General features: G+C 44.1%; 1 protein-coding gene across 2 annotated transcripts in view; it reads right to left on the bottom strand.

The window, feature by feature from the left end:
- Positions 1–12,668, bottom strand: part of DNAH6 (dynein axonemal heavy chain 6) — a 2,458,578-nt gene that overhangs the window by 802,593 nt on the left and 1,643,317 nt on the right. For both annotated transcript variants that reach the window (XM_085636629.1, XM_085636630.1), the window contains one exon: positions 9,265–9,432. In XM_085636629.1, the coding sequence (XP_085492755.1) occupies positions 9,265–9,432 (168 nt within the window). The remainder of the gene's footprint in view (positions 1–9,264; positions 9,433–12,668) is intronic.

The raw sequence follows: 12,668 nt of genomic DNA, 5'->3' as shown, positions 1-12,668 counted from the left end.
CCCTTCCAGTTTGAACCCAGCCATATGCAAATCAGTCTTGACCCTGTGCCTCATGGGAACAGTCCAGCCCGAACTGACAAGCCAGGTCCTCCCTGGACTGGAATCAAGTATCCTAGGACCGGTTTCGGGGTTTCACCCCTCTTCAGCCAGGATAGCTTGATTCCAGTGGCATGGAGAGCATGGGACTCACGTCTGAGCATACCCGTCCCACTCGGGGTGAGAAATGCAAAAACAACCATTGATGGACAGAATGTAGAACAATGTCATACATTCAACCCAGTACAGAGATCTGGGCCTAAATCCATAGTTTTTTTGCTCACCATGCCCTTCCAGTTTGAACCCAGCCATATGCAAATCAGTCTTGACCCTGTGCCTCATGGGGACAGTCCAGCCCGAACTGACAAGCCAGGTCCTCCCTGGACTGGAATCAAGCATCCTAGGACCAGTTTCGGGGTTTCACCCCTCTTCAGCCAGGATAGCTTGATTCCAGTGGCTTTGTTCGCCATAAGTTGGCAGGGTATGCTCAGACGTGAGTCCCTTGCTCACTTTGCCACTGGATTCAAGCAAGCCTGGCTGAAGACGGCTGAAATGCCAGAAACCGGTCCTAGGAAGCTTGTTTCCGGTCCAGGGAAGGCATGGCTTGGCAGTTCGGACTGGACTGTTCCCATGAGGCACAGGGTCAGACTGATTTGCATATGGCCATGTCTGAACTGGGGTGGCAGAGTGGGCTAAAGAATGGTGATGGATCAAACCCAGATATGTTGACTGGGTGTGAGTGTTTGATTGGTTCAGATGCTCCGTCCATCACCACCCCCTTTTGTACCGCTTTGTTCGCCATAAGTTGGCAGGGTATGCTCAGACGTGAGTCCCTTGCTCACTTTGCCACTGGATTCAAGCAAGCCTGGCTGAAGACGGCTGAAATGCCAGAAACCGGTCCTAGGAAGCTTGTTTCTGGTCCAGGGAAGGCATGGCTTGGCAGTTCGGACTGGACTGTTCCCATGAGGCACAGGGTCAGACTGATTTGCATATGGCCATGTCTGATCTGGGTTGGCAGAGTGGGCTAAAGAACGGTGATGGATCAAACCCAGATCTGTTGACTGGGTGTGAGTGTTTGATTGGTTCTGATGCTCCGTCCATCACCACCCCCTTTTGTACTACTGGAGGAAAATAACATCTTATCCCAATATCAAGCCGGATTTCGAATAAAAACCAGTACAATAGATCAGGTTTTTAGATTGCTGTGTATAGCCTGGAAATATACGATTTTAAAGGGAGGGCACTTGTACATCGCTTTTATAGATGTGAAAGCTGCTTTTGACCTTATTCACAGAAAACCCTAATTGAACTGCTTAAAAAGCCAGGGAGTCTCTGAGCATCTTTTGACACAGATCGTGAGGCTACATAAGGATAACTAGGCAAAAGTCAAATGGGGACCTCGGGGGGGAACTGACGGATGCAATACCGATAAAAAGAGGAGTAAGGCAGGGATGCGTGCTGGCCTCAACCTTGTTCTCTTTATGCATGAACAACGTTGTGCAATATCTTCAGGGCAGTAATCATGACTCTCCAAAGTTAGGAGGGGTCCCAGTTCCAGCATTACTTTTTGCCGATGATACAATTTTAATATCGCAAACACCTAAGGGCTTACAAAACCTTTCAGACACTTTTAATGAATTTTGTTTGTTAAAGGGTTTTGAAATAAACTCAAGCAAAACCAAATACATGGCTGTTAATCCACACAAATCTTTTACGAAAAAGATTATTGTACAGAGCCAATAACTGGAATACGTAACAATTTTTAATTATTTGGGTATTACACTTGACACGAAGTTGTCATGGAAAGCTCACATTCAGAAATCTAAGCTGGTCCTGTTACAGTCTACCATGGCAATAGTGAAAAAGCAGCAGAGCAGTGTATCAAAGGCAGTGTCACCTGCACTTGAAATATATAAGTATAGGGCACAATCGGCATCTCTTTATGGTGCAGAGCTTTTGGGGGGGGGTCAATAACCAGAATGTGCTTGCCAGGGAGGGAAACTGATTTCTAAGTACGCTACTAAAACTGCCAAAACGCACATCAATGATTCCCATTATAGTTGACACAAATATTAGGCGCATTGAACACCAAGCTCTTAGACCTGGCACCATTGGCGTGGGTCTCCCTTCCATTTTTTCACTATTACCTCCTGTGTTTTGCTATGCTTTTTCTGGTCTAGATGCTTTGGGCACTTTGCCACTGCTATTCAGTGCCAAAGTGCAAGTGTTTCCAATTGTAAAGTGTTGTATTGGGTTAGTTACTTCATGATTGGTTTATTTGATTTACTTGTCAAACCCTTGTACATTGCACCATGTGTGCCCAGGGCCTGTAACTCAAATGCTGCTGGTGGGCTTGCAGCACTGATTGTGCCACCAACAGAAGCAGCTTGTAAAGGGTGGCTCAGGCCTGCCATTGCAGAGCCGGTGTGCAGTCTGGGACTGCCATGTCGACTTGGCAAGTGCACCCACTTGACAGTCCCTAAACAGCCCCTTTTCTACATATTAGTCACCCATAAGGTAAGCCCAAGGGCAGGGTGCATTGTATGTAAAAGGTAGGACATGCCCTGATGTGTGTGGCATGTCCTAATAGTGAATTACAGCCAATTTAGTTTTTCACTATTGCAAGGCTACCTGTTCCCATAGGCCAGAATGGGCAGTTTGATTATAACATCTTTTAATCCTGACTGACCCTGGGAGCAAGGTGGAAATTCGAGTTTAGTATGCCTGAACTCAGAATAGTAAAATACATCTTTTAGTATGGGTCATTTTTACATTCTGTGTTTGAAAATACCACTTTTAGAAAGTAGGCATTTTCTTGCATAACCATCTAGCATGTCTCTGCTAGGGTTATGTATTCCATGTCTGGTTTGTGAGTTACAGGGGGCTGGGAGAGGGCCTTGGCTACAGCAGTCTGATGGGTCATGGCTGGGCTGAATAGGCCCTGCATAGAATAGAGAGTAGGGGGCGGAGATTTCCTTTCACTGACCTGAGCCCTCATAGAATAGAGAGCAAGGGGAAGAGTTTTCCTTTCAGCTACCTGGGCCAGGTCTGCTTTCAACAATGCTGTCTCTACCTCCTGGCAGGAAGCTGCACCAGGGAGGACAGAACTGGTTTTGGCTGGGCACAGACACCCTCTGCCTTCAGAGGATAACTAATTTTGCAGTATAAATATTGGGGCCCTGACCCCAGAACTTTAGATCACTTCTGGGAATCAAGAAGAACCCTTTGCCAAGGGGAAGAACCAAAGAAGCTGAAGGAGGAGACTGCCCCTGTGCTGTGCTATTTCTGGGGTTGACTTGCAGTGGTTACTTATTTGCCAAGGAAAGGAGAAAAGGAATTTTGTGAACTTACATCATCTTGAAGTAGAATCTCCAAGGGCTTGAAGTGTGCTTGCCTCCTGCGAGAAGTCTCAGGGATACACGAATTCACAACAGCTCCCCTGAATTCCCTTCCTGGGAATTCTACCTGCAGAGAGGTGCCTACTATTGTTTGGGCCCTCTGAGAAGACTGCGTGTCGGTGGGAGCTGGAAGCGCGACACAACGAGGAAGAAGCGTGTCGCTGCCGCAGCAGTTGCTGTCGATCCCTGAAGAAGCGTGTCGCCGCTGCCGCTGTACGCCATCACATCACCGACGAAGCGTGTTGCATCCCCAGAGAAGCATGTTGCCGCCACAGAGGTCGCCATCGCATCACAGGAGAAGCGTGTCTCAGGGCCTGTCGTGGCTCAAGAGTTCACCGAATCGCCGCACGGCCGTCTGGCGTGCACGCATCGCATCCACGTTGTCGCATCGCATCAAAGACGCCATTTTGTCGCATCGCACTGGATGAAACCTCTGCCTCTCCTATTTCTTCTATGCAGAGATTTCTGCCACAGTGACAAACATCTCTGAATATATAACCATACATTTGAATAGTACATGTGGGAAGAAAACGTGGGAGTGGAGGACTATGGGGAATACTGACACCTAAATGGGAGAAGTTTAGTTAGGAGTTTGGGGGCAGAGTCAGGGAGGGTTAAGGAGTCTAGGGAGGGAGAAACACTCACCCCAAAAATATGGCGATTGATATTCCACAAAGTACACCTTTAAAGTGGCAAAATCCAAAAATGACCAAAGCAGTAGTAAATGCACTCCAATTCACCCTTGAAGAAGGCCCAGCACCAAACCTGGCCACTCATAGTTACCGCACCACATTTCAATGAATAGTAGTAGAGGTAAAGACTTAAAATAAAACCCAAAGAAAATAATAGGAACAAATAAATAAATAAATAAATAAATAATTTTCAATTACACTTTTAAACTTTTGTAAAAAAAAACTAAAACAATATAAATGACATCTACACATATTCTGTAGCAATTTTTATTGAATAAAAATTAAAAGGTACTTTAGGTGTGACTTTAAAAAAATATATATTTTTAAAAAATATGAATTAAATAGATTTTAATAAATTAATTCATATTCTGTGGTGTAAAGTTGTATTTTATTTGTTCCAGGTTTTAAATAATATTTTAAATTACTGTAAATTATTATTTTAGAACAAAGGACCATCTTTAAGACAGGCTGCATCATTTTCAAATCCCTCTATGGAGGAAACCCGGCATTCATAGCATCCCATATTCATAAATACATCCCAACTGAACAATCCAATCTATCCACATGAACCTCTTCTCCATCCCCAAATTGAATAAGAAGAAAATGGGTGGCAGCAGAATCTGTATTGCCCCCCCCCAATGTGGAACGACCTACCACTTGCAATAAGAACCACCTCCAGTTACATGAGCTTCAGGCAATTGCTAAAAATATTTATTTTTAAACAAGCATATGAAAAAGACCTATTAGCAGCTGAAAATGTTATCCAAGCGACAAGAAACTGTTCTGGTGTATGTGAGCTCAAACAATGGCAGTAACATAACATTTAACATTCAAATAGTTTTTTTGAAAGTTTAACAAACTTTATCATCATCATCATAAAAAGCTTTATTCCGGCACATTTGCCCATAAAAGCACAGTTTAAAATAGCCTTTTAAAATACAATAAAATACGAATAAAAAGGAAGGAATAATAAAAACAAATCTACATTTCACGCTCAAGAACAGCAAGCCCAGAAATCAGATATCTTAAAAGACAGAGCATAAAGTGCATGTGCAATATTCATTTTAAGGTTATCTCCAAACGAAAAATATTTTTTGATACATTATAAAATATGATTAAAATTGCAGTGCATATCGGGGATAACAACAAGAACCAGAATAGGAATGCTTTTGCTCGACCTGCATGTTAGCCCCCATTTATCAACATGGTGATTTAAATAAAACCAAAACATTGAGAGGCAATGATCTATACACATTCAGTGTCAGCGAGTAACGGTCAATAAAAATAATTCAATCATCTCTACACCGACCACATAAGTACAGTGTGTAAGAAAATCATCAATTGAGACATGTATCATAAGCAATTGTCATTCCTGATTGCTGACTTTTTTAATATGGCTCTGCGTATGCACCACATGGTAAATAAAAAGAGTGAAATTGAAAAAACGATGGGCATATGCGTGTCAGTTTTTAGAATCCTGTACACGTCGCGACAATGTATGGACCCCAGGTTCCTACAGAGTTGAAGTAGCCATTGCGACCTTGCCTTCCTGTACCCCTGGCAGAAACATACCACATGGAGTTCAGACTCATCTGTGTTGTTACACGCAGGGCACTCAGCGTTTGTGTGACTCTCTCAATTTTTTGTAAATGAACGCAGTGGGAGGACTTCATGCCTGAATTGCAAATAAAGCTTTTTGGCCAAAAGCGGGTGTATGTCGTCCAGCACTGGTTCTAAAATATATACGTTCTTTACTTCCAGAAACTCAGCTGTCAGTCGTCCCACTGAGGGCCTCCTCTCAAACTGGGTGAGTTTATAGGCTCTATAACTCTCTTCTGGAAGTCGTTTGGGACTACCCCGGCCCAATTCCTCGCAAATTTTCTTAATATGCACCAGCCATGGCAACTTCCCTGCACCTTGCAGCCCCATGACATCAGACAATTCTTCTCTGTAGGGGGCTAATTCAGGGGTGCACCACAGGTGACGCCAGTATAATATAGGTCTAAGGGCAGCTTGTTCCTCAATGGGTCTAATCCCTAGATCCATGCGGAGAGGTGTTAATGGTATACTAGGAGGCAGTCCCATAAGTTGTCTAGCAAATGAATTCTCACTGCGGGCTAACTGGCCAGATGGACAATGCCCCCATAATTCTGCTCCAGAGAGTGCAGCAGTCCTAGCCTGTGCCTTGTAAATTTCCACCATTGGGCTCACCAATTTATCAGAGGAGGTCCTATTTATAATTTCCAAATACCCCCCGTAGTCTGGGATAGTTTCAAGCTTGTTTTACTGATTTGGGCTCCCCAATCCATTCTCTCTGTCAGTGTAATTCCCAGGTACTCAAAGATGGCTACCCTCTCTCGAGGACTTCCATCCAGGGAAGGGTTTGGGCGAGTGGTGTTATCTACATTAAAAGCCATGTACTTTGTTTTTTGTAGGTTAATTTCTAGTCCCCGCTGTTTGCAGAAGACGCTAAAGTGTTTGAGGGTCCTCTGAATACCCATTGGGGATTTAGCAAGCAGGAGCGTGTTATCTGCAAACATGAGAAAAGGAATTTTGCATTTCGCCAGCATGGGAGCATCGATATTATCCCCCACATTCAATGATTCTATTAGGCCATTAATAAAAAGGCAAAAGAGAGTTGGGGCCAGGACACAACCTTGCCGGACCCCTCTCTCCACAGTCAGAGGGGATGACAGTTCACCATTTTTACCAAATCTGATTCGAGCAAAGTTGCCCTCTTGTAAACGTTTTAATAGATGGCAAAGATACTCTGGGACTCCTATGTCTAACAGAGTTACCCAGAGTTTGTCCCTGGTACCAGGTCGAAGGCAGATTTAAGGTCTATGAATACAAGGTAGAGGCTCCCACCCTCTATACAAACAGTTTTCCAATGTAACATCTGTAGCCTTTGTATCTGATCAGTTGTTGATGTCCTTGCTCGAACCCCGGCTTGGAGGGGAGTAAGGATGTTTTGTTCCTCCATCTAGTTTTGGAGATGCCCTAGTAGGACACGTGCAAATATTTTTTGGCTTACATCTATCAAACCAATCGTATGATAGTTGACAAGTGAAAGCGGGAGCCCTTTTTGTAGATTGGTATTATTTCGGCCCCTGCCCAGGTGTTAGGAATCGCCATGCCTTGGAGAATAGCATTGAACAGGGAAGACAGATAGGGGGCCCATACAGTCGTCTCAGAGCGAAAAAAATCGCTAGAGATCTTATCCAGCCCTGCAGCTTTGGCAGGTTTAATCATGCCCAGGGCACTGGTGACCTCTCTGCGAAATTGGGGGGGTATCTGCAGATATCGGGCCCAGCGACAGTAGACATCTGTTCTCTAGCCCTTCCCTGTCATTGGCCCTTGTATAAAGTGATCCAAAGTGGGCCTTCCAGACTACCTCACTGATATTCGGCTCAATTGCTGGTTTGCCATCCTGAGACCCTGAATTGATGATATTCCAATAGGTTCTCAGGTCACGATTTTTTACAGCACATCTGAGCTCATCCCATTTTTGCAATTCCCATCTTTTTTTGGCCATGGCAACAGTGTTCTTGCAGTGTACCCTAGCTTCTTTAATCGCTGGCCTAACGTTGCTTTTGATGGCGGAGACGAGGCCAGATTTAGCCTCTCAGCAATTTGAGTTAAACCATGGGTTTTGGGATTTATTAGTCCTCCTAGGCTTTTTAGTTTGGTAGAAAAAAACAGCAATTGAATTAAACATCTCTTAGTGATTTTTAGAAATTATTGAATTGTACTTCGGAGTGCCCTTTGTCCCTGCGGCTTGAATTACAACCATGAGGTAAGGAAGAATTTGTTGATAGAGTATGGCCAATTTATCTTCTGGGTATGGCCAATGTATTATTTTTCCTATAATTAAAATGTTTTAAATTTAAATTACTAGTCCCAACTTTACAGTTATAGATTCTGTCTCAAATATTTCCACTCTCAGAGCTTGGAGTAACTTTACACTTGGAAATGCTGAACAGTAAAAAAAAAAAGCCTATAATTACTAGAAAATGTCTTAATAAATGTGCTCATGACTAAATGTACATGTGAAAATTTACATCTGTGATTAGGGCCATTAGTCTCTTCTCACTAAAAACATAAACAATTATTATAACCTACATATTGGACTAGGCTTCTTTAATCTATTGTCAGAATGTGACTGTTAAGTTAAATATTATGTAAATCTTTCACTTTGGGGAAAGGTTGGTGTCACATAAAAGCTCATACCACATACAAAATCTGGCACTAGAACCCCATAAAAAAAGAAAGAGAGAGAGAGAGAGAGAAAAAGAGAGAAAGAGAGAGAGAGAGAGAGAGAGAGAGAGAGAGAGAGAGAGAGAGAGAGAGAGAGCGTGTGTGTGTGTCTGTCTGTCTGTCTGTCTGTCTGTCTTTGAATACCATTGTAATCTACATCAAGCAATGGTCAACTAGAATATAATTTATACATTAAAAACTAAACCGGAGTAAGGTACTGAATTCCAGACACTGAAGACAAGAACTGGGTAATCCTCTTTGAAGACACTACTACTACTCTGTACAATTAGTATTCAAGTTCATATATTTGCCTACACCTGTATTTCAATGTTCCTAGTACAATATGTCTTCAACATGCTCTGAAAGGTAAGAGGAAGTGAGGTGTCTTTGAAATACTGACACCTCAGGGATTGCCACTTTTTGTCAGGCATTTCCTCTAAAACAAGTGGCCATTATATTAGAAGAGAAAAGTGGAGAGTGGGTATAATTGTCACAAAGGCGAGGCCAACAGAATTAACTTTAAAGAGTGTATGAATTTGAGAATGCTGGTGAGGGTTGGCAATCTAACCACAATTTTTGCGGTTATCAGTGAAAGACAGGCTTCTATTTTTACCAATAACCATTATAACCCTCCAAATATACTGAGTAAAATACTGGTACAAAATTTTACCGCTCTGTCTTTTCTGATTTAACCTCAGCCTTTACTGACTATACATACAGAAAACATTCAAGGAATTTGTTCTCCTTATTTCCCTCTTGTGTCGCCCAAAACCCTTCTCCACAAAACTTTAATTTCCTTTGAAGATGTACTCACAGAGTGTGAGGAAGATACAAGATACAAAGGTATTAATAACACCATTGTTACAAAAGAAATGATGTACCTGGTCAGCATTTTCTTGATCCACAGACAATTTTTCCATCAGGGCATCCACATCAACAGATTTTTGTTGCAGGACTGGCTCGAGAGCTGAAAGTTCTAATTTCATCTTGTCAACTAGAACATTTGTCTCCAAGAGCTTGTTCAGGCCATTCTTCACACGATCTCGGGACTGTGAAAGATCAGACACTCAATGATTAAACAATGCTTTTCACTGTTAAAAAAAGTAGCGCCTGACAGTACTTTGTCAAATAAATCAGAGATTCACAGTTAGGGATTTCGTTTTTCCTGTGTATGAGAATAATATACATTCGACACAGATAAAGAAAATGTTATTTATTCTGTAAGCATCTGTTTGTGGCATGAAGTGCTGTAGATTCACACACTGGGCATACTCCTGCCATCTAGTGTTGGGTCTGGATAAGTGCAAGTTGTTTTTCTTCGAAGAAGTCTTCTTGAGTCATGAAGCAGTGTGCACCTGGGCATTGGCTCAATTGTTAACCCGGGCGCGGGGAGGATGGAGTGGAGCGAGAGAGCGAGAAAGCGAGAGAACGAGAGAGAGAGAGAGAGAGAGAGAGAGAGAGAGAGAGAGAGAGAGAGAGAGAGAAAGAGAGATTAGATAAGCGCTAGGAGGGGCAGAAGAAAAGAGTAACTCCTCCGTGATAAAATGCAATCACGGTCTTCACTTCTCACTTCACGCCCTGAGCAGATTTGAACTGAGCCAACTGGATACTGGCCACAGATCCCCACCTCCCCAGACAGAATACTCTGCATTATCACACAAGAAATCTTACTTCCAAAGTACAAGATGTCCAAAAGGAAACCTGTTACCCGGTTAAAGTCTGCCTCGGATAGAAATGAGAGCGCAGGCCCACTATGTCAAGATCCAACCACAACTACTACAATGATACTGGCCGCTGGCCTGACCCCCAGCTCTTTACAAACAAAGAACAACCCTAAGATACCTGCCGCCGACCTGATCACTAAATAATTGCTTCCTACGCCTTCAAGATGCGTTCCATCTCCAGTCGGAGCAGATATGTCTGTAATCAACTTACGCAACTCAAGCACCAAAGAGGAGGGCCTTCTTATCAGCAACCTTTGAGTAAGCCCGTGCCTGCCCCCATACGATCAGGGCCCCTCTGCCAGGAAGTGCCAATCATACTCCTGCCCAAGCATGGGTGGTGCCACAAGACTCAGCCCATCCCTTTCCTAGCCAGACAAAGAGCCCAAAAACTCCAAGACCCTCGCCTCATTGGATCAGAAGCTATCTTCCATGTCAGATCTAAGCACTCAACGAGCCCGCCAGGAAAGACCATATCAATCGTTGCTTAAATACATCAACCGCAATCATCTCCCTCTGGGAACTCTGCACAGGCTACTGCTCTAGATCTGCCAGAAGCGCTCTATAAAGAAGAATTGGGGGACCTATTAACATCGTTTCTACAAAATATAGAAACCATAATCAAGCAAACATTGTAGCACACCCCGCAGCTGTTTAGACCACTTAGCAGATCCAACCAGCTACTTTCTGGCTCCCAAAATACAGATTACTCCTACACAATGGCAACCCCTGAATCTCCAAAACGTAGCAACCCACAATACATAACGGATAAAGCTCTATAATGGCAATCTTCCTAAATTGAACTCCAAATAGACTTGCTGAAATCGATAGCCCGGCGCCTGGTGGATCTGAACCAAAAAACAAAATCGACCACATTGAGAATGCGTATCTTACCACGCACACCCAGTGCTCCTGCTCATGCTCAACAATCATTGCCAGTAGGGCAACTCTACCGAAAGTTCTAACAGCTCTGGCTCATTCAATCCGAGGTACTAGTGGATCTCTACCAGCAAGACCTTATCCAACCTTAAACTGTTCAGAACCAGCCATTGAACCCCCTGACCACCGAACTAACCTACCAGAAGCCCCCTATTTCTGCCATCCCTTGTTCCCCAGATGTCAGGCCACTGGCAGAGGACGGGTCCGAAGGCCCATTGAGCCCTAAGAGGCAGGAAGGGACACTCTCCAGGAAGGCAAAGAAAATACAGAGAAAACTTCAAAAAAGTGCCAAAGCAAAAAACAGAGCAGGGTCCCTCCTCAGCCATAAACACACAACAGGAAAAGTCTTGGGTCTCATTCAGTTATACCAAATTTTCACAACAGAGACTCTCGGCAACAAGGCCAAATATACACCAGCTAAAGATTCATACTCCATCACACCAATTTCAGGCAAGAGACAATCTGAGCAAACAGTGGGGAGGACAAGCCTCGACTCCACTCCTGTGCCACTCCCCGATATGGAGAAGGTGGTCGCCTGCTTTCAGGCTATCCAGACTGCCCCCATTGACAATGCAGATGCAAGGATAAGACCCGACACTGGGGACACAACTACTTCACCAAATAGAAGGGGTAAGATGGATGCCTGCATGCAAGCTTTCCCGAATGCAGAACACAGTACCCACAATGACGAGAGACTCAGCTGGGGTCTCCAAAATCCAAACGTACCCTCTAGCACTGTAGCACATGGACCGCTTTCAAACCTCTGAGGCCCAGTGGTCCCCAATGGCCTTATCCATGTTATAAACTCACAGAGCAGTAGCCCTCTGAAGTCAGAGCATGGAACCATCGAGGTGGCCTTCAGACCATGATACAATATCAAAGGTCACCATGACATTTTGAACAGGAACAACCTAAACAACGTGGTCTTAACAACGACCATGTCTTAACCACGCATGCCTTTACAACGAATTTAGTTGTAATGGCATAATTGGAAAAGGCATATGCATGATTAAGGTTCTCTCCTAGCCCCTGCCCTGAGTCCTAATACCGAGACACCTGCCCCGAGTTCTACCCTGAACCCTAAAAACAGACCAGCCCCCTGCCCTGACTCCTAAAAAGGGACCCCAGACCTAAAAACAAACTCCACCCCAGCCCTAAAACACCCCAGCCCCCCGTGCCATGAGCCATAAAACCTTGACCACAGACCTAAAAAACACCTTAGCCCCCCAACCTGATTCCTAAAACCGTCCCCCCAGCCTTGAAATTGACCCTGACACTCCCTGCCCTGAGCCCTAAAACCTTGACACCAGACTTTAAAAAAAACAGCCCCCTGCCCCCTGCACTAAGCCCTAAAACCATCCCCCCGCCGTAAAAAATATCCTGTCCCTAGTCATGAAACCCTAAAACCGTCCCCCTAGCCATTAAAAGTTCCCTGACCACTCGCCCTAAGCTCTAAAACCCTAAAAGGTTCCCTGATCCCAATACTCCCAAATAGAAAATTGTACTTACCAAGCCAATCCTCATCTAGGCAGGAAGTCATCTCCGATCCTCAGCCCAGTCTGCAACACCACTGACCCTCTGTTCAGAGTTTAGACCGCTAACAACCACTGACATCTAAACAAGGC

This window comes from Triturus cristatus, chromosome 2_1 (genome assembly GCF_964204655.1).
Source record: "Triturus cristatus chromosome 2_1, aTriCri1.1, whole genome shotgun sequence".
NCBI classification, from domain to species: Eukaryota; Metazoa; Chordata; class Amphibia; order Caudata; family Salamandridae; genus Triturus; species Triturus cristatus.
Note: the sequence above shows the minus strand (reverse complement) of the source record. Positions and strands in the feature narration are given on the sequence as shown.